This window comes from Cetorhinus maximus, chromosome 13 (assembly GCF_964194155.1).
Source record: "Cetorhinus maximus chromosome 13, sCetMax3.hap1.1, whole genome shotgun sequence".
In the NCBI taxonomy this organism is placed as follows: Eukaryota; Metazoa; Chordata; class Chondrichthyes; order Lamniformes; family Cetorhinidae; genus Cetorhinus; species Cetorhinus maximus.
Window position 1 is genome coordinate 110,915,447 of NC_135891.1, and position 27,575 is coordinate 110,943,021.

Consider the following 27,575-nt stretch of genomic DNA (forward strand, 5'->3'; position numbering starts at 1 on the left):
GACAGAACCTCTGATGTTGATATTAGTATGCAAATTAAGAGACAGAAAGGGTCCAAGGCATGATCCTTGCGAAACTTCAGCATTAAGAGCGGAAATCTAATTCTAAACCCACAGGCATTTTCCAGTAGCTATTAAAATCAGCCTGTCCAAATTTTTCCCCATTCCAGCCCTGGGCATTAAACATTCAAGTTGTGGTAATGTTTCATGGGAACAAGGCTATAATTATAGATGAAATTACAGTGAATGGGAGGTTCAACTGTCCCATAAAAGATTGAGGAGAGCTTTTGTGTCATGCTATTTATTCCTCAAGCACCACCACCTAAAACAGGTAAGATAAATAACAAGTTCATATTTCTGAAATTGTGATTTGCTGCACAATTAAATGACATGCTTAATGCATAACATTCAAAATTAATGAACTGACCATGAAGAATGATGGGAAAGGTGTCCCATAAGTGCAAGTTTTCCCTTTCTTCACTCAAGTTATGTTTAATTTAATTTTTCTAAGACACTAGAGGTTCCATCTGGTACCTGTGCATGTCAGAAATTCTGGGGATACAATTGTCAGCATCTGGATTATACAATAACGCCAGGTGGAGTAGCACACCTAAGGATAGGACAAGACCATGCTACCTGCCAACAACTTAGTCAAGGCCAATACAGAAATAGCTACTTTGGGAAAGAACCAACATCCACAAAGTCATTCCCAACCTGAAGTTAATACATTTGGGTGAAAAAGCCAGTGATTCGCACCAACTTTAGCAATGCTTCAGAATAAAACTAAAAAATGTTTCAGAAAACTGACAGGAATGAGCCAGGAACAGTTGCATTTCTCAGACTCGGGTGGGCTCTGTTCACTATCATGTCCTTATTTCTGTTGTGATTTAAATATCGTAAAACCAACCAATTCTGAACTAGCTACAGATGCATATCTTAAATAGAGTCCTTAATGAAATACACAAAAATCAGTCAGAGGTCAGATCATTTAAACGAAATGTGCTCTCTTTATTTAAACCAGGGGTCATCTGTCTTTATTTTGCAGTTTATTCTACAGCCATTCTTAAGGGAAATCTACATCTTAAATTAAAAAATAAGTCAGATGTAAATAGTACAAAATTTCTCCTAAAAATTGCAACGTCTGTGTTCAAATGTTTCAATTTTAAACATAAAAGTATACTAGGGTAAAACAAAGGCTCAGAGTAAGGAACAAATCAAAAAAAAAAATGAAATCAAGAGTTATATGGTACAGCAGAATATTTCTCCTAAACCTTGCAACACTCAGAGCACAAAGAGGTCATTTGTGCTGTTGGGAAGAGAGGAGAATAAATTCAAAAGAAATGCAGTCCAAAGCCCACAGCGTATCCTTCAAACTCCTTTTAAATTTTTTTTGTTGTTTTTGTTATTTAATCAAGTGATTGTCACAAAAGAGTCACAAAATTAAGGAATTCCTGGTCAAGTTTACACCAGAATATACTCCTTTATTTTTTTCCCTGCCATGGTTTTAACGCCTGTAAGGATGGAACCCCTGAGCATTGTGGTTCTGACCGCGGGCAAATCCACCCGGTGCAGATGGTGGAGCCCCTGGAGGCGCTGGTGCCGAGGGTCCTCCATATGAGGGAGCTGGCTGATTTGGATCCGAGAAACCTGGGGCCTGGCCAAAACCACTCATATCTTGCCCATAACCTATTAAACAAATAGAACAGAAAAGTTATGACTGTTTAGAGGAAATATGCAAACTAAAGTCACCATTTAACTATACAGAAAACAACTGGTGAAAAATCAAACTTAATTTTTGTATAATTAGATCATCCTTGTACCAGCACAACAAATGCTCAACTGATTTAGCACTATTCTCCCATTTAAAAGAAAACTAAGTGAGCAAGGACTACATCCTACTTAAGCTACTCATCTTTGAAGCAAGGCAGTTCAAAGTCTATGCAACACCTACCTGCTGCACTATATCCCTGCTCAGCCTGACCGTAAGTCTGAGAAGGACGCGTGGGTCCGTAGCCTGAAGGATCCTGAGGATAGTTACCCATGCCTATTAGGGAGATGAGGAAACCAGGATGACTACCCCAGTAAGCCTGAGCCTGCTTCAATCCACGGCATAGATGCATCAGGTCACCAGTGGTATAGGGATGCACAGAAATGCCAGTGAAATAGAAATACATTTAAGCAGATGTTTGGTCAATTTGTTATTCTATATAGGAAAATTGTGGCAACAAACTATCAATATTTAAAATTAAAACAAACTGTGTCTAAGTTAGCAATAGGGATTGCGCCCCATGGACAAGAACCTTTAGTGAATGTAGTACAGCCTGTAGAAAAGGTACTGAGCTGCACAGTGTATTTGGATGTAAGGAGATAACAAACATGCACCCCATAACAGTGATTAAATGAGCAGAGATTATTTTAGTGAATTACATGCTTTGGTTCAGCTACTTCCAAATGAGTAAATAAAAAAAAATCTGAATGCATTGCCAGATAAAGCAAATATCACAGCACCTTTCTTCAAGGGCTCCGTTATATTAGTTTTTAAAATATAAACTTTTAAAACTGAACATTACTACCAACATAATCAGAAGTTGACAACTGAATATTGTCACTTAGAATTGCCAATTTAACAAGGAGTCTTTTTCATAGATTGAAGCCCTTGATAAATCACCATTTTCTTTTTTAAATGGCCCCATTTCAATTTATTCAGATCCTGGTAATCTTACAATTTTCCACCTCAAAAATGTAATCTGGCTGAAGCAGTCACTCTGCTTACTCAGAGACGGGAAGTCAGGTTTTACATCTAGAACAAAAAGCAAGGAGCTGCATTTAGCCAGGTAAGAGAGGAAGCAGATGGACCCAGGTTAAGATTCAGATCAAGAACAGTAGAGAGACCAACAGCTGGGTTAGAAACTCTGACATTCAAAGATACAACATTTTTTTTGACGGGGTGGTAAAGGGAGGAACAGACAAAAGTAGAAATCAGGAGACATGGAATTGAAAACTACAACACTGCATTGATGTAAAAAAATGTGAACGACTACTTATCATGTAAGCTTATGTTTTTTGCTAGTAATTTTCCCCTTGTAGGCTATGTCTCCTGCTCTGTCCCTAACAGTAGATCTCACATCCATGAACAGTTATAAAATGCTAGAAAAGGATGATCTAATTCAACCCACCATTCTTTACCTCCTTGTCTTCTGGTATTCACGTAAACCTGCTGGAAATACAAGCAGGTAGAGGGGCTTCTGACTTCAAAAGTCAAATGCATTGAAGGGGGTTGTGTTCTTTTCTAATCCTACAGCACCTCAAAATCCTACACTACTTGTTACCTACCATACTGGTTGTACCCAGGGAATTCGGGCTGTCCAGCAGGTGGCTTGCTCATGTCCTGAGGTGTCTGTGTTGCTGGTGGATAGCCCATCTGTCCTGCTCCTGGTGTGGCAGGGGGTGCTGGTATTCCAGGTGGGCCAAACTGGTCAGCTGGAGGTGCGCCAAATCCTCCATAGCCTGAATAGCAACAAGAATGAGCTCAGGTCAGACAGGTGATAGATGTTTTAATTTAAAAAAATATAGGGGTGGGTGGGGGTGATCACATCGTTTAAATATTTGTCACAATGGGACAAGAACATTAACGATTATGAAAAATAAAAACACCAGGCATGGCCAGGAACAAAAACTTTTTGGGCATCTGCCATACTGAGGTGTACAAATGTGTGTGTATAATGAATGCATGGATTCCACTGTACTACACTGGACCCAGCTGTTTTACTCTTGACTGATTGTAAATTGACTAGCAGGAAAGTAGTCAGCCACAACAAATTCAGCACTGTGCTGTTCATTCTGCTCTCTCTGCTTAAAACAAAAGGAATGTTTAGAGCCATATGGGATCAGGATAGAGGTTACTTACTTTGATGAACAAAACAGACTGCAACATTCACATGGTGAAATAAAATAGGTCATCAGTTAAAAGCAACCAGGGACAACTATAGGTTCAAGCTCAGCATAGGACAGCTCAGCTGGTATACTGCAAAAACAAAGAGCAACCCAGCTTGGTTCTCAATGGACCCTTTTAAAAGTCAGCAAGAGCAGCAATGCAGAAACCACGCAAGACATTTTGACAGAAGGTACTTAACTTTTCAGAAGAGATTATTTTTAAAATGTACATTTTGAAGACATGAAAGCAAGGCTTCTACAGGCTGCACTGTTAGGTCACAAAAAGCCATGACTATAAAGCAATTGAGTAACAAATTCAGAACTGTGAAACAATTTCACATCTACATATAATACCTACCTGAAAATTTCTTAATGGTTTACCACAGATGAAAAGGAAGTTGGTAGAGGTGGTCATCACGTTCTAATCAGTTATTCTGAACATGGTGTCACTTAACTAGTGTAATATAATTTCCCTCTTTGCACACTACAAAACACTTCCCAGACTCGCTGTCAGATTGCTTTATCATGGTTAAAAACTGATCACTTCATCGCTGTGTCAACACATTATCTTTCATACTAAAAATATCTGTGCGGATATTCCACACCCAGTAACAAGTACTCTCACCTCAATTTATATTATTCTGAAAAATTAAACACATGTATTGATACATGAATTTAATCAAAAACATTGCTTTGACCAGACACCAATATTTTTGATATGCTTGCAATGTGACAGGCAACTTTTTTCCTCCATACTTCCAACTCAAAATCCTACAACATATAGTCTAAAACTTGCTTATTTTACCTTGTTCTGCAGAAGTGAAAGGTTAAAAACATACCATATTGTGGAGGTGCACCAAAACCCTGTCCAAATCCCTGAGGTGGTGCAAATCCTCCTGGAGGCGGCTGTGGAACTACATAGGGATTAAAGTGGGGAGGCTGCGGAGGGGCACCCCTCCCTCCTGGAGGCGGTGGCGGCCCATACCCCCCTGAAAAACACAAATAAACAGCCAAAGATGTAAAAAGAGAGTTTGTTTTCCCTTCAAGCGTGATACCAAGCATTATTCATATTAGCTTTAAAAAAAATAAAACTTACCCATTGGTTGACCAGGTGACATCCACATACCTGAAAAACATACAATACTTAAAACCAAGCCAGCGTTCATTTACTATAATTATTCCTCAAAAGGTCTGAAAGAAAGTTGTTATAACTGGCACTAAATATAAAATAATCTACATTCAAACCAGTTTAATAGTTTGTGCTAATTCATAAACATCTATTTAGACAATCCAATCTACAGAAATTCTAAAGTAAGTGTTTCAGCTGAATCACAATATTCTGAAGTATAACAGCAACAGGATGCTTGGAACAGCTCAAGTTATTTTATGCCTTTTTTGACACCTCACTCATCTATATTAAAGAATTAAGTGGGCAACACAAAAGGCAATGCTCTTTCCATCTGCTATGCAACAGCACATAAACAATGGTAACTTTGTCAAAATTATGATTATTAGCATTTAATACTCAAAGTACCTCACAGCCAGCTAATTTCTGCTGTGCAAACAAATGTGGCATTTTTTCTATATTGGTTAACACACAAGACACTGAACATCTTGGATGACAGACAAGAAAAGCAGTACAATGAAGGGACCTGATAACTTGGCATTTCTCAGTTCTTAATCGTTTCATTTAAGAGGAATTGCCATGCAATTAAACATAAGTCATTAACCCAACTGCTCCAATGTTGTTTACAGAGGCAATCAGCCTCTTTCAGCTGCAGTTCAACCTCCACAGGCAAAAAGGAATTGCTTGCATTCCTTGGTAAATGACACCCATGTTAGTCTCCCAGAATCCAAGCATCATTCACATGATGTTCCATTACTTTGTGCATACAGGGAGTTGTTGCGAACAAACCTGCAATTCTTTGCCCCAAAGCAGTGTTGAGAACCTAAGTAAGGCCAATGTAACTAACATACAGGGAATGTGCATCTGAGCCAAAAATCAAAGGAAGGAAGGAGGGACTTCAGCAATGCAGTAGATTCTGCCCAGCTGCACTTTCCAACAGGGTCACTAGATCAGCGATTGAGACAAAGAACCTTGGCGCATTTAAACCTACCTTCCAAACCCAGGAGCAGAGGGGCAGATTGTGTCAACCCTCCCCACTGTAAACTAATTCAGCATATATAAGGGAATCCTTGCTGGTCTGAGAGAAAGTCATTTCACAAATAGCACCTGAAGCATCAAGGTATTAATTGCAACAATTAGTACAGATCTCTGAGCCAAGACAAATTCAACAAAGATCATATTCCATTAAGAATGATCCTCTACTCTACACACAAGCTTTTAAGTCAGCAGCAAAGTTAGCCTGTTCCAGCTAAGAACAAAATAAACAATAATGTAACACCTGTCATGCCCTCACAACCAATTACTTAATTCTGAACTAGTCACATTTTGTAGGCAACCACAGCTGCCAGAAAGCACAATCTCACAAAGGACTAATTATTTTGTTTTACATTTTGGGTCGCTAGTAACTACAATAATTTAGCCAACTTCAAGCCCTGCACTTAAGTATCAATGAAGATTACGTGCTTGGCGTTTCAGGCAAGCATATACGGACCTTCTAACTCAGGCAAAAATACCAACAGGGTCAAGCTAAGAGAGGTAATTCATCATAATGGTCAGTAGGAAAACATGCAAATATCACAGGCAGCTCCTGTGTTCAAAGCTGAATGACTATCAGAGACAGGTAAGCAGCAGAGTGTAATGTGTATTCACGTGGATGCATGCTGCATGGCAATGGACTTTGTTTCTAGGCAGGTCGTCTACTCAAATTAACATTTTTTTGTCTGTGGAGGTTAAATCAATTGAAAATCCCAAGTTATTAAAATGGGTATTGCTGTTGAAAAATGCTAATGGAAAACATTTCAGTAATGCCTTTGTTTAAAAGCTTTCCAAAATTTACATTAGCCAAGTGTTCTACTACAAATTCTAAATTTATCAAGTACAATTATAGAACTCAATAGTAGCATTTCAGAAATGTTTGCATAGCACATTAAATACAAATCTGTCAGATTCACCTTAATTTTTGTATGATTAACCCATTTACCTTGTGGACTACCATAACTCTGTTGCTGCCAGCCTTGTGAGGGCTGACCTCCCCAGCCATTAGCTGCATTTGGCAAGCTTCTGCCCCACTGTGGTGCTCCTGGCTGGCCAGGCCCTGGACCTTTACTGTCACGAGGCTCTGCACGTTTCACTTCAACCTAATTAGGATAACAGAGGGAAGGATAAAAAACCCACTCTACCTTTGCTTCCATATCCCTCTCCCTTGACACACCCATATCTATTAAACTTATATTACAACTTATATCTTATAACTTACAACTACATTAAATAGCTTAAATAGGCCAATATATATAAATATATATATGTTTCTCAAGTATAAATTACTGCTTTACACTAGTGTTCATTACACAATTGGTTAGGTGTATTTCAAATTTAAAAATATCTAAATTTTGTAATGAATTCATTTGAAATTAACAAGATCAAAGTCTAGAGTAAAAGAAATCAATCTAAACCATCACCATTTTTACAAATCCACATTACCTGAGAAACATAGTCTTTAGTTTGCTGTGGCCTTACTTAAAAATGTTATTTAAACATCTAATGGAAGATAATGACTTACCTTCCCCAGGCTATGCATAAAGAATCTCAATTAATTACTTGAAACAAAATGTCAGAAGGGAATGGATGAGCTAATCGAGTCTTAAATTACATCTTTAACAGAAAAAGGAAATACATGCAGATAAAAATGGACAGTTGAGTAAATTAGAAGCAAATCTTCATACTGTGTTTGAATAAAGTACACATCCCCACCATCACTTAGCTAACAGTACTTGAAGTTAGTCAAAAATAGTGTCATTTTTAGGGAATATACAAACTAACTTCACACGTTAAGTGTCAAAAGCAACACAATATTTCATGAACTGTCTCAAAGTTAATTATAAGTCTAATAATTCCCACTACACAGCATAGTACTATATTCAACCTACTTAACAATACTTTTGGCTACCTTAAATTTAAGATTGACTGGAAAAGGAACAGAAGTATTTTGATACTACTTCAAACCAGCGAAGTCATTACATTGAAAAAGCTTTGTATAGGTGGGAAGAACCAATTATGTCGATTGGACAATACCATCAAGTCATTAAAAGCTGAAGACTTCCATTCAACAGTTCAATAAAATGGATTAATGGTCTGAATTTCACAAAGTGATGCAAGAGATGCCGCTGAACTTAACGATGGTTTATTCTAGCAAGCTAAATGCTTAATACTGCCCCTCGCTTAATAGGAATTGCATCTAGTTAATGCAAAAAATTCTATTTGAAGAATTAGTGCAGATTCCTCACTTCATTTTTATTTAAAAAAGGAATTATACTTTTATCGCTTCAAAATTTAATCCATCTGAGATTTAGCTGGTTGTAAAAGACAGTACAAACTTTACTCAAATTTTCAGGCTTTGACCTCAGATTTTAAGTAATGGTTAAAATATTGTTTGTCACAAAAGTGCTGATATTCCTGCACTTGATGTTTTCAATGTTCTTGTTATTATGCACACAAGATTTGTGTTCGTTCCTGCACTGCAAGTACATAAATTTTTGTATGTAAAGCTTAGTTCTATTACTAATCCAAAAATAACCTACTTCCTGTTTGTTGTAAAAGCACTGTTTTCTTTTATTACACTGCTAAATGCACCATAACCAAAAGGCATATTATTGGAAAGTTCTATGAGTGGATTGGTGGAAAGAGGACAAGTAGGGAGATGCACTCAATAACACCTTAAAAATTACAGCATCTCAGCCTTGCACAGCACAAATGTACTCAAATTTTATACAGCACCCTGGGCAAAAGTTGAAACTACAATGTGATATCTTGATAAAGCACCATAAAGCAACCCGCAATTGTCATTCCAAAGCCAAAGTCTACTCCAAATTCAACCTTCATCTTTTCACAGCCCCATATGGAAAGGGAATACACTTTTATAAATAAACAAGGCACATAAATACCAACTGTTGGACAAAAATTCAAATATGCAAATCATTCTCTTCACATTGGAAGTGACAAAAGGAATATCAATTATTGGGGGTTAATCTAGAAATTAAGATGAACTGGTTTGAAAAATGTGTTCTGCTCTAATGGAGCCTTACCCATTTTGGTCAACAAGTACTCCCAAGTCAGATATAAAACAGCTAAATGCAAAGTAAAGCTCCCTCTACTCTGCACCAAATGTGCTTGGCTCAACATTATGAGGAATCCCTTCTGCGTCAATGCAGCATTCTCTATGTCTGAGAACCTCCCTACAGGTTCCAAGACTGCAAATTAGTACAACATTAGAGACACCTCTGCAGCCACTGGGAACTGGATTCAGAGTTCCCAAACTCCTAGCAAGGGACTCTTACAGTCAGCAGATTTTCATCCTGTGGTCTGAGTTGGATCCAAACCCAGATCAGAGGTAGCAAAAGGCTGTCCAGGCCATTGCATTTCCCAATCTGTAATTTATCAAGTAAACATTTTTTCAACATTGGACAGTTATACTTAAAATGCAGTTTACAAAACGTAGGCCTCTCTTGCCAAAACCTAGAAACGCATTCACTCTCCAATAAATCCTGCAGTGTGATTTATCAAGTTTGGATTTTGGGACGGGCAAGCTAATTTTAAACAAGCCAGGAAATGCCTCTCAGGAATACAACAGCGATGAACAATCAGCAACTGGGTCACTGCAGCGCTGTTATGTGGCACAAGCACTCTGAATACTATGGCAGTTTCAACTTCATCGAATATTGAAGGCTAAACAATACTCAAAACTCCAATAAATGGTTTGTCAATAGAAGTTTTCAAATGCTCATGAATAACTGCCAAGTTAACATGATGTCATTTTTAAAACCCTCTTTTGCCCAAAGTACTGGACGCATGCAAGGGTCAATCTCAATAACCCCACATTTTAAACTCAAATTGTTTTACATGACTTGCACTACACAGCTCATGTAAAACAAGAACCAGACTGATACCAGAATATAATATCACCCATTTCCAAGTTAAGCAGCTTAATTCACTGCTTCCCTATACACAAGAGTAAACACACATGTCATGTTACAACACAGTATGAAGATCAAGCAAATGAGGCCACTTAACTGGGTTTTTACATTAAAGCAGGTTATTATCGACTAAATATACAGCAAGTGACCTCTGACAAAACAAAATAAAATTGACCACCAGTCCTTCAGCATGTCAACACAGTGTTCACATTAAGTGTCATATCTACCAGTTTTCTTACAACTCAAAAAAAAACTTAGTCACAAATTCTGTCCTTAAAAACATATCTGAAGGAGTGGTTTTTTTAAACGGAGACTTAAATGATTAATACAGATTTCACCGGTCTTCTGATGAATAGCTAACTAATACAGCTAATTAATACTAACGTGCAAGTAGCTAATAAATTCTGCTTAAATGCATGCAGACTCATTTCTTATATATGGGCATAATTAATTTAACTAAGTTGAAAGTGATTTTGTATATATAATTATTAAACGGGTAAACGCATGAAATACAACTCATTTACTGCTTCTTCCACAGTAAATAGGATTAAAATCTGGATCCTTCTAAGAGTTAAGTTACCTCTTAACAGGATTCTCTTCAATGTAGAGACCACACACACTATAACCCCAGTGAAATCTCCAGTCACCTAAGCCTCGGTTCAGTCTAAGGGTAAAATAAAACTACAACTACACACTTTTTTGCCCATGATGTCGTGATAATGCATGTTGACAGCCTGGTCCACTGATTGCTCGTCCTCGAAAGTAATAAATCCAAAACCTATCCAACGACGAAGAGTGAATCAAGGTAGCAGGGTGTAGTGACACAAAACAGGATGATGCACAGTATTAGGGCGGGGTAATTTAAAGGATATCCCAGGGTTTCAGATAATTGGAAGCCTCTTCTGTTCAATCACTGACAGGAGGACAAGTTTTAGCCAGTCAGGATTTCACCTATATTGAAGTACAGTAATTTACCAGTGATAACTACTCATGGACCACAAAAATCCACAAACCACTTAGTGAACAACAAGAGCAGTGTTTCAAAACTTGGAGCTTTTAGAGTAGGGTGGGTTGACACCAAGTTGAGCCCTAGCTGTTCCATGATCTTACAAAAGAGCATTCCAAACTGACAGGGTTTCAAAAAAAAAGCTGCATAATAGTCTGACCATCAAGGCTGAAGGAAACTAACAAGGCAAGTGAACATATGTCCTTGCTTCTAATCTCATTGTACAAAATTTAAATGTAAATTTATTTATGGCAGCAAGTCAAAGCAACACATGGGCGGGAGAAGAGCTCATATTAGGACTATGTATATTAATTTCACTATTATATCCCTAATTTCAGCCTAATTGCTGTAGGGAGGTTCTAAACGAAGGACCCATGCTTCTTCCAGTGGGAAGTGGGGTGTGGAGGTGAAATCAAAGGGAGAGCTCTCTATGGGCTATGTATCTCCTACCAGCATATTGAGGAATAGTCTCAACAGAAGTCTCAGAGCTTGTCAACCAACCTCAGTTTCAGATTTTGAATTAATTTATTTTTAAAGAGATCAAACACGTCCATTTTTGATAGTAAAGTTGGTTCATGAAGCTGCTTTAACTTGTTTCCCTAGGTATATTTGGCCATTAAAACTTAAGGCAAGCAGTTGGCCCTCACACAAAAAAAGGATTCCTATGTCTCAGATGGGATTAATTACAGAAGTTAATATTTTAGAACTATATTATGTGGATTCTAAAATAACACTGCAAATAACCACTGCAATGTAACAAGTCACCAATATATGCAGCTTGGAACCTTTTAACATCAAATAATTGTTATATCAAGCTACTCAGTAGTGGAACAAGACTAAATGAACAGTACCTCCAAGAGACCTTGTTTGGCAGAAAAGCATGCAGAACATACTATTAAAAAAACTATACAATTAGCCAATGTTAATCATCAACTTCTAAAATTATTTGGCTTTCTTCACAAATGTGTAAACTGAGGATACCCAAAGGCAGACTATACATCAGAAGGTGGCACAAAGTAGCAAGGGAACTGAGGGAAGCATTTGGCTTCAGCAACATGGCTAAAATGTAGTGCCAGACCATGGTCTGATGCACTACCATTTCCTATTTGCCCATGGACCTCAATTATTTGACCATCTAGATACCATAACAATTTAGTTAAAAGCCAAAACAAAACAAGGAAGCCAGGGATAACAGTAATGTTTTAACAAGATTTAAAACTTAAAAGAAATTAATAGTGATGTTAAAATATGAAAAATTGCTTGCAGTTTTCAATTGATTTCTAGAAAACCACCGGTGAAACAGCAATATAATTTGGGGGCCAACCAGTTTTATCTGAAACCCTGTGTTTTTCCTCTTGGTAGGCACATTGCTTTGCAGCTAGTGCTGACAGCAGCAACATAGTGCTATAGCTTTATAAACCAAACTAAAATAATATATTCTACAGTAGGCACCCTCAAAGCTTATCCAACAGTGTTGGTCAGCCCAGAGAAGTTCTATTTAAAAACATTTGATACACAAAGATACAGGCCAAAATGGTTTGCAGCAGGAAATTCTGCTGTCAGCAACAAGAGCAAATGATCAAAGATCGCAGTTCCCAGACAGACATATCCCATCCCTCCTGAGTGTGTAGAACTGGCCTGTACCTGTGTGATACAACTTATCACAAACCTAGAGAGGAAAATCTAAAGAGATAAGTTAATTACATTGAACCAAGGCACAGTCACGTTTCTTATCATTACTGCACTTAGATTTAGCTAAATACTTACATATGTAAATTATGATACTTAAAATAACAAAGCAAAGAAACTAAGACTGAAGACTAATTAACTTACGTATATATTCGACATAAATATCTTGAAAATGAGTATCCAAAATAAATGAATGGATTCAGATGACAAACCAGTAACAGATAATCTACCTACTGTGAAAGCCATCATACTGTCTTTAGATTAGATTTTAAAAGTTGACCACCAAATAAAAAGCTTCAGAAATAGTTGACAGAACAAATTCTAACCAATGATTGGTCAATTAACATATCTATCTGGGACAAAAATAAACTTGGAAAACTTTAATCTTTTTTAGTAAAATGCAGGAACTTTGATTAAAAGGTGCACTCAACTCGTTAGGACATCAATCGAAATAAAAAACAGAGCATGAAGCTCAAAAACTTCGAACCTGCCATTTTAGCAAGCGCACTTACGGGTATAGAAAGGTTTTCACATACAGATTCTTCATAAAAGGTTCTCAGAATGTCAAATAGACTGTTAGCAATTTACAGTTCAATAGATAACTATAAAAGCAAGCTCACGCTACATAATATTTCGAAGAATTTACAGCTTAAGGGCTTTAAGCTGTTGCAATTTACCTGATCACACGCAATCAGCTAATTTCCTGACCACGCCAACCTCTTGAAAACGTGGGTGTTTCCACTCAACTTCATTTATAAACTTTTATTTCAGCCAATAATCAAACTAATGATAATTCGCTACAGTGAACAATTCACTTACCACATGGCTGGATGCTATTTCCTCCCAATGAGACAGTTTGGATTTAAATGAAATAGTTGCATTGTAACATCTAAGAATATTTAGATTAGGAATATACTGGGTTGTGGGGGTGGTGGAAAGAGAAGAAGCAAAGCAATCCATCTGACCACACCTAGAAAATATATCCCAAGACTCAAATTATATCCCTGGAACTACTTATCCAACTCAAATTTACTGATGCAACAGTCCTTAATGCCTGTCTTGTAAGCTAATTTCATCCATTTACCATCACAGAAAGCAGTTACTATTATTTGTTTACATTCTCTCCTTAGCATACTATTCCCCTTCAATGTACTGATGATATTGTCAAGATGGCACCGCTAATACTATATTTGCATATTTGGACACTTCAATGATACAATATTGGGTTAAAATCCCAGCTGACTAAAATAAGTGCTGTGCTCAGCCAAGTCACTGGCCACAACATAAAAACAGAGAGATGGTGCCATGGCCAAAAGGGAAGGAAAGGCAACATCATTACGGTACAAGGTCAAAAAAAGCAGAGATGATGTAACTTGGTCAGCAGGGTCATACAATATGTGAAAAATTGACTTGTATCTTCAGCTCCATGGCCCTTTGAATACGTTATTTTCTTTAGCTGAAACAACTACCTGGGCTGCAGACATGACAATAGAGTTCCCATTATTGGCTTGCAAGATGCAGGTTAGAAAAAGAGCACATAAATCCACTACAAAGTATTCCATCCAACAATATGGCTAAGAACTTGTTAATACTTGCACAGTTGAGATCACATCAAATGGTGAGTCATACTGAGTTAGGATTCAAGCTCAGACATCCCAAAATAATAAATATTCTGCAACCCAAACCACTACCCACCCTTTGTATAATGAAATGACTCTCAGCCAAACAAAAAATCCTCATAAAACCTACAAAACTATGAGTGCAACCTTATGAATGTGACATGACAGTGCACTGAAAGACAGTGGAACAGTCCTGACTGCAGGCAACAAACCAAAAAAGGACAAAATGTTCTACTGTAATGTTTCATATACATTATAAGAATAAACTTCACATTTTACCACTTCAGCAAATTAAACACTTTTGCAGTGTGATCACGTGAAGAAACATTGCAGCCAAATTGCACACAGCAAGGTCCCACAAGCCACAATAAGATAATCAGTGATATTGGTAGAGAGATATCGGTCAAGACAACGGGGAAAGTTCCCTTGCTCACCTGCGAATAAAGCTATGGGGTTATCCACGTTCACTCAAGGAGGTAGATGGGGGCCTCAATTAAAACTCTCATCCAACTTTCAACACTCCTTCAAAACTGCACTGAAGTGTCAGCCTGAATTGTGCTTAGGTCTCTGGAACGAGGCATGAATCCCATTATATGCATAAAAACACAACAGGGGAATCTCATTTCTGTGGCCTGATATACAAATACTTTCACACAACTTTAGTTTTACTTGTTTAGGATGTCATACTAATTGTTTAAACCTTACATAGGATGTCACTCTAATTGTTTAAAACTTTACAACTAATTGGTTAAAATATTACCACTATTTGCTTTATGGTTGCACAGATCACTTGTCCAAAACTAAATTGCACAATAATTTACCAAGTAAGTTTTAATACTCAGGTCAAACAAGAAAGGGGCAGCATTTCAGAGTGTTTAACAGAGTCCAAGAGTCTTTCAGAGGTACATTAAATCTCTGGAGTTTACTTAATTCAGGATTTTATTCTATAGCAACAAGCAGCTACTGGAAAGTGGCAAACTGATAGTCTATTAGAGAAGCTACTGTAATATCTGGTTATAATTGATGTTTCTAAGTGTTGTATGAAATGCAAGTTTTTTCCCAGGCAAGTGACTTAACATATAAAACCCGCCTCCAATGGCATAAATTTCAATATTTCTCATTTTTCTTTGTCAAAGATTAAATTAACACTGCCTCTCAATGGCTTTTAAGAAAAAAAGATGGGAAAATTGAGTCATATAAACATTTCTGAGAACCCATATTGAAAAGTACTGTATGGCTTAAAAGAGACAGTTTGTCATCTGAATATAAGATGGATTAAATCAACAACAAAGTGGATCAGCCTTTACCTCGGGGCCTCTGCTTCTCGGCATCATAGATCATTACCACTTCAGAGACCTAAAAGAAAGAATCAAAATATCAAAAGCAGCAAGACAGACAAGTAATGCAAAGACGTGGACACAGAGGACTGAAAGTCAAGAAGAAATTGCTATTTGGACAACATCAGTTCATTCACTTCTCTTTTATGGTCTTGTATTCCTCAATCAAGATGCATCAAATAGAAACAACTGTTACTCACTTTTCCCCTCAAATCTACAATGAAGTCACTGCTCCATTCACTAACACAGAGGAAGTAACTCCAGCATAATGACAGAAGCATTAGGAAAACTAAACATTAAAAGCAAAAAGCACAGGACATGGAAGTTTATATTTTACTCAGTAAAGAACTGCTCATCTGGGTCCACCAGCAAGCTGTCAAAGCAGGCAGAGTATCACACAGTTGATTATGATCCTGTTGTCAGTCCTCATTATGTTATCATAGATTGAGGATTGGTTAATGGACAGAGAACAGAAGAGTAGGAGCAAAAGGACGTTTATGGGTTGGTAGGCTGTAACCTGCAGTGTACTTCAAGGATCAGTGCTTGTGCATCACAGCTACTTACCATCTATATTAATGACTTAGATGAGGGGACTGGGTGTAACGAATTCAAGTTTGTTGACAATACAAAGTTGTGAGGGAAAGAAAGCAGTGAGGAAGATACAAAAGGTTTACAAGGGCATCTAGGCAGGTTGGGTGAGTGTTTCCATCTGCCACGTTCTTGCCCAATGTGGCAAGTATGAAGCTATCCACTTTCATAGGAAAAATTAGGAACCGGAATACTTCTTGAATGGAGAGGAACTTGGAAGTGTGTGCAGAGGGGCCTGGGTGCCTCATACAAGAAATCTTATGACAATTCTACAGGTCACGGGTGAGGCCATAATTGGAATACTGGGTCCAGTTTTGGTCACATCTAAAGAAGGACACATTTGTCTTAGGATGAGTGCAATAAAGGTTCCTCAGACAAATTCCTAGGATGTGGGGGTCATCCATTGCAGAAGGTTGAATAGATGAGGCCTATGTCCCTTGGTGTTTAAAAGAATGAGAGGTGATTGATTTGAGACTTAAAATTCTTGAAGGGGTTAACAGGATAGATGCTGAAAAAATGTTTGCTCTGACTGAGAACCTAGAACACAGGCTCATAATAAGGGATCAGCCATTTAGGACTGAGGTGTATCATAGTACGATGAGACAAAGTCAGCATGGCTTTACAAAAGGGAAACCTTGTTTGACAAAATCAATTCGATCTTTGAGGATTTAACTAGCAAGGTAGATAAAAGGGAGCCAGTAGATGTAGCTTATTTGGAATTCTAAAAGATATTTGATAAGTGCCGCAAAAAAGGGGCTGAGTTGAGGATAATATATTGAGAATGGTTAGAGGATTGGTTAACATACAGGGAGCAAAGAGTAAGAATAAACGAGGCATTTTCAAGTTGGTAGGTTGTGCCATAAAGATCAGTTCTATCAGGTCAGATTAAGAGAAGAGTCAACAATGACCACAAAGGAACATTTTGAATAATCTACAAATAGTTAGGTACAAGTGCAAACATGATAAATTACTCACCACTCCAAACCTTTTGAAGTAATCCCTGAGCTCTGTCTCACTGCAGTTGTGAGGAATTCCACCAACAAATACCTTCTTTGATTTATTGCTGCTCTGGTTTTGTGAACCCTTCTGCAAAGTAAAAAAGATGTATTTTTTAAAAATGGTGACAAAATTGCTCGTACTGAGATGCAAAAAACCGTTGAGACTCAAGATACATATTTAAAACATTCAATGTGAGACCACTGAACTCTGCCCTGTATCAGAAAAATTCTATTTCTAAGAAATCTGCAATCTAGCACAGAGCTCAGAATCCTTTCAGCACACTAAGAGCAAGCAGTTTCAGTGTAGTCCACGTCATTAAGTCCAAGGCTTAGCATGTTCTACCCAATACTTACTCCCCATCCACCACCTTCTTTTGGTTTTGGTTTTTCTTGCTGCATGGAACGAGGTGTACATGGCTTTGGATCAATCTACAAAAATAAAATAAAAACATAAAAATGTACAAAAAAGGCCACCGGTTTCTAGTAAGTAGCGAGTGGGATCAGGGCAGATTGATCAATAGTACTTTAAAATCGTAGGGGAAAAAACGATTTCTAAAGAGATTAGGCACACAAGTCCTGGAATTCCCACCCTAAGCCTCTCTACCTCTCTTTTTGCCTTTAAAGACATTCCTTAAAACGTACTCCTTCGAACAAGCCTTTGACCATCTGACCTAATATCAACTTATGTGGCTCGGTGTCAAATTTTGCTTTATGATGCTGTGAAGCCTCTTTGGACTTATTACATTAGAGGGGTTATATAAATACAAGTTGCTGTTGCATAACTGGAATTTAAAGTTATTTCAACAGATCTTAACCTATGTACCTCAACCCACAATTCAACTACTTCATGCGACATTTTATCTACTTAAGGAAATTAGCATTCTGGATGCAGCATTATAGCTATACTTGATGCCGATGCAATGTGAATTGTTATTTATATCAACTCAAAAAAGAGCAGTCATCAAACAGTTAACAAAAATGGAGAATATTAACCTTCCATAAATTTGTCAAATACACCTGCACTACACTTTTACTTTATTGGTAGTCACTACACTTCATTCCAATTTTAATATTCAACACTAGGAAACAACTGCCCAATACTTTCAACTGTTAAATTGAATCTTGAATAACATTCTCTAGCTACAATGTAGCTATACATTTGTACCTCACAATCATTTTACTTATTTTTGCACATCATGAAACCTCTTATTACCCAAAACTGCTCTAAATTTTTTCTAGAAAAATTGTTCGATATAACTCAAAAGGGTGGCCTAATCCGCCAGCAGCAATTGCAGATCAGCCCTCATGGTTCTCCCAAGCAGACTAGGTTGAACTAGCCCAAAAAAGATGCAATTTCGAAACCTCAAGACATGGGACTGGGCTTATCAATTGAAATGATCTGTATGATGAGTTTGATGTAGCAAGATATTTATTTCAAGACAGGATGGATATAGCAGTGGGGAAGCACAATGAACTGCCAAGCTAACTTGCAGATTATATGAATAGCTTTAAAGAATATTATTAAATAGCTACAGAAAGGCAACAAGGTAAACACCTAACAGAAAATTAGCTGCTCTTTTTGTTTGTGGATGGTTCAAGCGCTATGAAACTTTAAGTAGTATTTAAATTACTATTTTAAACACTGAGAAATGTCAATTAGAACAAAACAGTTTAAAACCAACTTACTGTTCTTCCATCAAGATTATGAGGTCTGCTTGCTAGTACTGTGCCCACACAGTTTGGATCCTTGAACTTCACAAATCCAAAACCTCGAGACTGATTTGTCATCTTATCTTTCATTATTACACAATCAACTACCTCCCCATATTGGGAAAAGTAGTCACGGAGAGTCTCTGTTGAAATATTAAAAATTGAGTCAAATTCAGTTTTCACCTCTTTCAACAGCTATTGCAGCCCAATTTACAAACTGGTGTGCATAACAATAATAGGAAGATATCAAGTAAAAACAATTTGGATAGTTGTGTTCACGTTGCTCACGTTACATCTTCAAGTTCTGAGATCCAGTACAGGGCTACAAATTCAAGCTTCTGAATAGGCATGACAGCTCTCTGACATTCAAACTATTGAGTGCGACAGCCCAAAGGTTGAAATCCATAGGTATGCATGGTCAGAAAACCTAAATTGGAAAAGATTCACCTAGAGCATCCAATGTTGGCTTATGACATTATTTCACTTGCATACAGCATGGAATCTTACTAACACAAGTTTTTTTTTTAAATTCATTCACGGGGTGTGGGCTCCACTAGCTGGGCCACCAATTCTTGCCATCCATAGTTGCTCGAGATGGTGGTGGCAAGCTGCCTTCTTGAACCGCCGCAGTCCAAGTGGTGTAGGTACACCCATGGTGCTGTAAGGAAGGAAGTTCCAGGATTCAGCGACAGTGAAGGAATGACAATATATTTCCAAGTCAGGATGGAGAGTGACTTGGAGGGGAACCTCCAGGTGATCATGTTCCCATCTATCTACTGCCCTTGTCCTTCTAGATGGTAGTGGTTGAGTTTGGAAGGTGCTAAGGAGCCCTAAAGAATTCCTGCAGTGCATCTTGTAGATGGTACACACTGCTGCTACTGTGCACCAGTGATGGAGGGAGTGAATGTGGTGCCAATCAAGCAGGCTGCTTTGTCCTGGACAGTGTCAAGCTTCTTGAGTGTTGTGGGAGCTTCACTCATCCAGGCAGGTGGGCAGTATTTCATCACACACCTGACTTATGACAGAAAATCATTGATGAAGCAGCTGAAGAAGGTTGGGCCTAGGACACTACCCTGGGGAACTCCTGCAGTAATGTCCTCAAGCTGAGATGTCTAGCTCCTCACCCCCCTCCCGCACCCCCTCCCCCCCAAACAATTTCCATTAACTCCAGTTTTGCTAGAGCTCCTCGATGCTACACTCTGTCAAATGCAGCCTTGATGTCAAGGGCAATCACTCTATTCTCACCTTGGAAGTTCAGCTATTTTGTCCATGTTTGAACCAAGGCTGTGATGAGGTCAGGAGCTGAGAGGCCCTGGCGGAACCCAAGCTGAGCCACAGTGAGCAGGTTATTGCTAAGCAAATGCCGTTTGATAGCGCCGTTGATGACCCCTTCCATTACTTTACTGATGATCGGAAGTAGACTGATGGGGCAGTAATTGGTCAGGTTGGATTTGTCCTGCCTTTTGTGTACAGGGCATACTCAGGCAATTTTCCACATAGCCGGGTAGATGCAAGTGCTGTAGCTGTGCTGGCTAGGGGCGCAGCAAGTTCTGGAGCAAAAGTCTTCAGTACCATTGCTGGAATATTGTCAGGGCCTACAGCCTTTGCACTATCCAGTGCCTTCAGCCGTTTCTTGATATCACGTGTAGTGAATTGAATTGGCTGAAGATTGGCATTTGTGATGCTGGGGACCTTCGGAGGAGGCAGAGATGGATCAACCACTCGGCACTTCTGGCTGAAGATTGTAGCAAATGCTTCAGCCTCATCTTTTATCACCTAAGTTATCACCGCTAGACAGCAAAGGAATCAAAGGTGCCGTGTTTCATGACCACATTGAGTAAAATGTCATCTTTTAACTTCATTCATTGGCAAAACTCTTACTAGCACAAGTAGTAAAAACAGCTTACAACCTACCCTGTGTAGTGTTCCAGTCAAGACCACCCACAAACAGCTTCCTGAAATATAAAATACCATTATTAGCATTTTCCTGAAACAATTTTGCCATGGCTGTTCAATATTCATATCAGAAACTATGTACAATAGGATTTCAGAACAGGAATAAAACAATATCATTTAAAATTGGTGTGCAGATGCAAGATGAACATCCTCACTTTATGTAAAGTTATTTTAATTTTATTGCAACTCCAACATGCTTGCATAGAAATTACAATAGGAACTAGGCTGATGAATCCAACCATTCTGTGGTTACCCTCCATAAATATGGTTTTAATCCCATGTGCTCAATCTACAGAATGCACTCTTCAATTCACACTAGTCTGCAGATTAGATGTTTAATCAAATACCTATTAAGAAAGTTCTCTCTCCTAAAAGTATCAAATTAAACTATAATTAATTATAATTTTATTCATGATGACAAGCAACTAAAGAAATATTCAATGATAATCCTAGTTGTTCCATGCAGAAACAGTGAACACAAAGGTCTCAGCCATGAGTTATTTCAGTTTCATGCTCGAAAATTACCCATTATCCAAGCAGCCTGGGAAAACAATTGTTAGAATTTGCCTGAATCCCATTGTTAATCATCAGAATTTGAAGGTGTTAACATCAGTTACTGGCCAGGACAGGAGTAGTAGAAATTATGGGAGACATCAGGTGCAAGTATCGGGTATTGGTCAGAACAATGGAAATATCCAAACAGTATCAATTGACTATTTGAGATTGTTCCTTTTGTAATATTAACTGAACTGTTAAACCATCAAGACGGTCATTATGTCAAGTCTGGCGGTTGGACGAGAAGGAACTTGGTTCAATATACATTCTGGGTACCATGTGATATAACTCAAAAAAATTGGATACACAAAATATCAGGGAACAGCCCCTCTAAGGTTAGAACTCTCAGGACAGTGGAATCTACAGAGGCCAAGTATGATCACTTTGGGTCCTCAAGAAATCAGGTTGTATAAATCAATTGTATAACTGTAATCATTATTATACCATTGCTGTTGAAGAAACATATTTGTATTTGGACAACACACTTGAGCCCAAATCAGGAGGAATTATTTAACTGTTTCAAAGATATCCTAATAATGTTGAATTTAAATTACATAACTGCAAATGATAGACATTAACCAATCCCAATATTAGAATACAATTACATGCTGCTATTTCAAGCAGAGATATCAAAAAAATGCCTGCTCCCAAGCTACTAGCAATGACCAATTTCAAACCATCAATAAAATATGATAAATAGCAACGTGGAAACAAATCACTATCCATTTTGGTAGACTTGGTGAGAGATAAACATTGGTCAGGAGACAGAAGAACTCTTTCTCTTCTTCAAATGGAGCCACAGCCATCTTTTACCTCCCTCTAAACATGGTGTTGAGGACCTTGGTTGAGCATCTCAACCGAAACACAGCACTGCCAACAACATAGCACTTTAGTACTTCGGCAAAGGCCAGTCTAGACTACATGTATCCTATCCTCCAACAGGTCCTGCTAACCTATCACCCACGTGCTTGCTAATTCAAAGGAAGCATGATTTAAAATTTTCAGCCTTGCATTTAAATCCCCCCCCCCCCCAAGTCTCAGAATGTCCTTTTTATAGCCTCCACCAGCCACTGCCTTTAGTCACAGAATCAGAGTGCAGGGGAGGCCCTTCGGCCCATCGAGTCTGCACCGACACGTGAGAAACACCTGACCTACCTACCTAATCCCATTTACCAGCACGTGGCCTGTAGCCTCGAATGTTATTACGTGCCAAGTGCTCATCCAGGTACTTTTTAAAGGATGTGAGGAAACCCACCTCCACCACCCTCCCAGGCAGAGCATTCCAGACAGTCACCACCCTCTGGGTAAAAAAGATTTTCCTCACAACCCCCCCCACAAACCTCCTGCTCCTCACCTTGAACTTGTGTCACCTCGTGACTGACCCTTCAACTAAGGGGAACAGCTGCTCCCTATCCACCCTGTCCATGCCCCTCAATCTTGTACACCTCGATCAGGTCGCCCCTCCATCTTCTCTGCTCCAAAGAAAACAACCCAAGTCTATCCAACCTCTTTTCATAACTTAAATGTTTCATCCCAGGCAACATCCTGGTGAATCTCCTCTGCACCCACTCCAGTGCAATCACATCCTTCCTATAATGTGGCAACCAGAACTGCACACAGTACTCCAGCTGTGGCCTTGCCAAGGTTCTATACAACTCCAACATAACCTCCCTACTTTTGTAATCTATGCCTCGATTGATAAAGACAAGTGTCCCATATGCCCTTTTCACCATCTCACTAACATGCCCCTCCGCCTTCAGAGATCTATGGACACACACACCAAGGTCCCTTTGTTCCTCAGAACTTCCTAGTGTTATGCCGTTCATTGAATACTTCCTTGTCAAATTACTCCTTCCAAAGTGCATCACCTCACACTTTTAGGGTTAAATTCCATCTGCCACTTATCCACCCATTTGACCATCCCGTCTATATCTTCCTGTAGCCCAAGACACTCAACCTCACTGTTAACCACCTGGCCAATCTTTGTGTCATCCGCAAACTTAATAATCCCTGACAAACTGTTTCCTAGCCAGTCTCCATTCCTCTCCCTGGCAGAACAACGCTCTTTTCAACCTTGGTGCCATATACGACCCGGAGATGAACTTCCGACCATGTATCTGCGACCACCTATTTCCACATCTAACAATGCCAAACTTCACCCATGCCTTAGGTCATATGTTGCTGAACCCCCAGTCAAGCCTCTATGACCTTTGGACTTGATGTTTCCCACATTCCATACTCCACAAACTTGTAATCATCCAAATTCTCCTTTCCTTGTCCCAACACGTACTAAGTTCTAATCACCAATGCTCACCAACCAACACCGACACCCATTAAGCAACACCTCAAATTAAAAATTCTCATCCTTGTTTCCAAATCCCTCCATTACCTCACATGGCCCTCTCTAATCTCCTCCAGCTCCACGATCCTTAAGAGGTACTGATGCCCCCTGGCCTTTTGCGCATCCACGATCTTAATCATATCACCTAGCAGCCGTGCCTTCAGCTGCCAAGGCCCTAACCGCTGGAATTCCCTCGCTATACCTGTCCCTACCTCTTTTGTCCTTTAAGACACTCAAGGCCCATCTCTTTGACCAACCTTTCGGCCATTCTTATCTTATAGGGTAGATGGTGGTGTAGCTGTAATGTCACTGGGCTAGTAATCCAGAGGCTCAGACTAATGCTCTGGAGGCGTGGGTTCAAATTCCACCGTGGCAGCTGGTGGAGTTTAAATTCAGTCAATATAAAGCTCATCTCAGTAATGATGACCATGGCAACTAACACTGATTGTTGTTGAAAGTCCATCTGGTTCACAGGGAAGGAAATCTGCCATCCTTACCTGATCTGGCCTTCCAGTGTGGTTGACTCTCAACTGCACTCTTAAATAGTCTAGGAAGCCACTCAGTTCAAGGGCAGGATGTGTTGTTATAAAGAATGGAGCACATTGTACTTACTACCATAGTTATTGTACCTCTACCGGTCCATATACCACCGTCCCCAAAATCTATAGTTGTACTTCAACAATGAGATGATTTTTTTACAATTGTCCATTGCACCACAATTTCGAACTAATATTACAGAATTGCTTCTGCAATAGAAGCCCAATTGATACAATTTCAACGGCCATTTGAGTGGTAAAGCTTATCTCATCATAGAAAATATGTTTCCACAAACTAACTTATTTTGGCAGAGAATACTGGAAAAACTTAGCAGGTCCAACAGCATCTGTGGAGACAGAAACAAAGTTAATGTTGAGTCCATATGACCCTTTTTCAAAGCTCTGAGACCTGTTGAGTTTTTCCAGCATTTTCTGTTTTGATTTCAGATTTCCGGCATCCGCAGTATTTTGCTTTTAATTTAATTTAGATATTCACATTGTTTTGTCGAGTTCTTCCTTTAATCCAGGCAAACTGTTAAATCAAAACAATCTTGTAACTTTTAAGAATTACACCTTGCTCTTGTTTACAATGACTTGTTAGAATCTTTTGCTAATTCACTACAACTCTAGGAAACAAAAACAATTTTTACAACAACTTAACAAATCTCAGCAAAGCAGATAAACAAATACTTTTAAAAATATACATTCATTTGCTTAAAGGAAAAAAGTTTCTTTGGTAAACAACTTCAAAACTAAAAGCACACTGGTATTCTGGCATATCTGTGCTGCTATGCAAAGAAGTGCAACTCTAGGCCAATTTCCCAGTTCTTTCTCATTGTTGTAGAACATATGGTTCCTAACAAAGCAACCGCCAAATATTTCCATTCACACCGCTCCAGACCCAACTTTTGTTTGCTTCCCATCACCACCCCCTGATGCCTTGCACCATCATCCCTTTTGTAATTTAATCTCTTGCTTTTCAGCCTATCGGTTTCTCTTCCACCACCCCCCCCTGCATTTGTACTTGCTTAAAACCTGTTACATCACTAACTGCTTCCATTGCTGTTGAAAGGTCATTGGCCTGAAACATCAACTTTGTTTCTTTCCACATTCTGCCTGACCCACTCAGATTTCCAGTGTTTTCTGTTCCTATTTCAAATTTCCAGCATCCACAGTAACATGCTTTTGTAACTTGCATATATTGTCTGGATCATGTATCACTCCCCCTTACTTCCCTGTTAACAACCAACAAAATCTACTTCCTTGTAAGCACGGGAACCTCAGCACTAAAACAAAGTTGGAGTCGGCTAGCTCTGCATACATACCAGCTCATATTTCCCTTGTTCCCACAAAATAAAAAGCTGCCCAGAAAGCACCATTCTCATTTACATCCGGACTTCTGAAAGTGGAATAATTCTAGAGGCCACCCCAGTTACTCATTTAAAGCAAAATGCTGCGGATGCTGGAAATCGGAAATAAAAACAGATAATGGTGGAAAAACTCAGGTGTGGCAACATCTGTGCAGAGAGATACAGAGTTAACATTTGGGGGACTCTTCTTCTGAGCAAGTCATATTGAACTCGAAATGTTAACTCGTGTTTCTCTCCACAGATGCTGCCGCACCTGAGTTTCTCCAGCATTTTGTTTTCACACCAAATTTACTCACTTTGCGCAGCACCACATACAAACACCCTGCGCCAGGGGTGAAAGACCATGTGGTAACAGGGACGTTCACATTTGGGAATAAATAAATCATTTTAGACAGGGGGGGGGGAGAATAATACATATTTAAATTGTTAACGTTTTAAGTTGTATGAAGCGGCGTTACCACAGCCCTGAGAAATAATTAACATGAGCAAACATCAGGCAGCAACCACGCACGTTTATGGACCCGCATATCAATAAATGCGGTTTAATTGGGTCACGCGATTAACACTTTCTTCCGCCGCTACAAGAAAAATTGAGTTAAAGTGTTTCCCGCACCCCCCCCCCCCCCTCACCCAGAGAGAGAAAAAAAAATGAACAGCCACATGGCAGAGCACGTGGTGAGCTAACATTTGGGTATTTCCTCAATTTCACAAGTAAAACGTTTTGGAAATATTAGCTACTTTTTTTTTTTGCTTGGGTTGGGGGGGGGGGGGGAACGAAGAGGAATTAAAAAGAATAAGGTTTATTCTGAAGCTGGGTTCACTTGGTTGCTGCTTTGGGCTACACGTGGGGGCACTTCAGCCCCTGGCCGTGTCCTCCATGCCCCCCCCCTAACCATCATGGCTTAAATTGAGCTTTGAGCACCGGGGGGGGGGGGGGGGGGGAGAGAGAGGAAGAGAAGGAAAATTAAACTTGTTGAGAGAGAGAGAGGGAGGTAAACCTAGTAGGGGGAAATTAGAAGCCAGGCAGCTCTCGAAGAGGTGCCCCCACCCCCTCCCCCACTCCGGAGGGATCACCCAGAATAAACTTCCCGGGAGTGAGGGAAACTCGGTTTACAGATGATGAAAGAGGGGATAAAATTCCTCCCCTCCCTCTTGCTTGGTCATTGACCTTCACAAGGCGCCATTATCACCCTTCCTTCACACCCCCCCCCCCCCCAATCATGTCCCTTTTAAGTTCTTTCTCTTCCCCCCCCCCCCCCCCCCCCCCCCCCAAATAATGACTCCCAGGCGGGGGGGAGGAGAGGAGATCGAGAAGAAAAATCCTCGGTGTATTATTAGAAAAAAGCCAGGGCGACACTCTTAACGGTCGCCCGCGCACGCATTGTAAAAGGGGGGGGGGGGCGGGGGGGAAGAGAAACTTTGATGGTCTCCAAACTCAAGAGAAGGCTTCGGGGCCTAGTCTCCGGCTCTTACCCGATCTCGTCGCCGCCCTGGTTGTTCATGGCGGCGGCTGGGGATGAAACGGGGCTGTCGGCGCGGCTCGACGGCAAGGCGGTTTCTCGGTGTGGGTCAGCCGTTTTCTCCGATTTTTTATTTCTCCTCTCCTCTCCTCTCTCTCTCTCTCTGCCGGGTTCGGTCGTTGAGCGGCTGAGGGGGTCGGAGCAGATCGATCGGCGCTTGTCCTTTCCCTCGCTGGCGCCTGCGCTTCGCCGACAGAGAGAGGCGGGGGGGAGGGGGGGCGGGGAGAGGAAATGCAAAGTCCCAACCGACGCCGAAACTGCGCAACAACCGCAGCGCTACGGGGTCTCCCGCCCTCAACGTCAGAGCGTCTCCATGGCAATCCT

The 27,575-nt window shown here is 39.6% G+C and overlaps 1 protein-coding gene and 1 non-coding gene across 8 annotated transcripts; both read right to left on the reverse strand.

The window, feature by feature from the left end:
• Positions 1-981: 981 nt before the first annotated feature.
• LOC144688942 (DAZ-associated protein 1-like) lies at positions 982-27,470 on the reverse strand. Of its 7 annotated transcripts, XM_078556004.1 has the most exons (13): positions 27,205-27,470; positions 20,888-20,928; positions 18,950-19,116; positions 17,618-17,692; positions 17,241-17,351; positions 15,648-15,696; positions 10,722-10,804; positions 7,038-7,194; positions 5,027-5,056; positions 4,770-4,919; positions 3,331-3,504; positions 1,949-2,041; positions 982-1,683 (listed from the first exon to the last, which is right to left on the reverse strand). In XM_078556004.1, exons 1-13 carry the CDS (start codon positions 27,231-27,233, stop codon positions 1,502-1,504), a joined length of 1,341 nt encoding a protein of 446 aa, XP_078412130.1. In that variant the 5' UTR covers positions 27,234-27,470; the 3' UTR covers positions 982-1,501. The 7 variants fall into 7 exon arrangements, with proteins under 7 accessions (XP_078412130.1, XP_078412126.1, XP_078412124.1 ...); XM_078556000.1 differs by lacking the exon at positions 3,331-3,504; XM_078555998.1 differs by lacking the exon at positions 1,949-2,041 and having other exon boundaries at positions 27,205-27,469.
• On the reverse strand, positions 5,244-5,377 carry LOC144689289 (small nucleolar RNA SNORA13). Its single transcript, XR_013578624.1, has one exon. It is a non-coding gene; the product is annotated as a small nucleolar RNA SNORA13 (small nucleolar RNA).
• Positions 27,471-27,575: the final 105 nt, after the last annotated feature.

Bases quoted from the DNA above. Each gene is read 5' to 3' on its own strand.
- LOC144688942 (XM_078556004.1), bottom strand. From the start codon at position 27,233: ATGAACAACCAGGGCGGCGACGAGATCGG. The intron at 10,805-15,647 runs GTAAAGGCTGAT...GTCGTTGGATAG, and splicing joins CGAGAAGCAGAGGCCCCGAG to GTTTTGGATTTATTACTTTC. The intron at 2,042-3,330 runs GTAGGTAACAAG...TCTCCCTAATAG, and splicing joins CCCTGGGTACAACCAGTATG to GCATGGGTAACTATCCTCAG.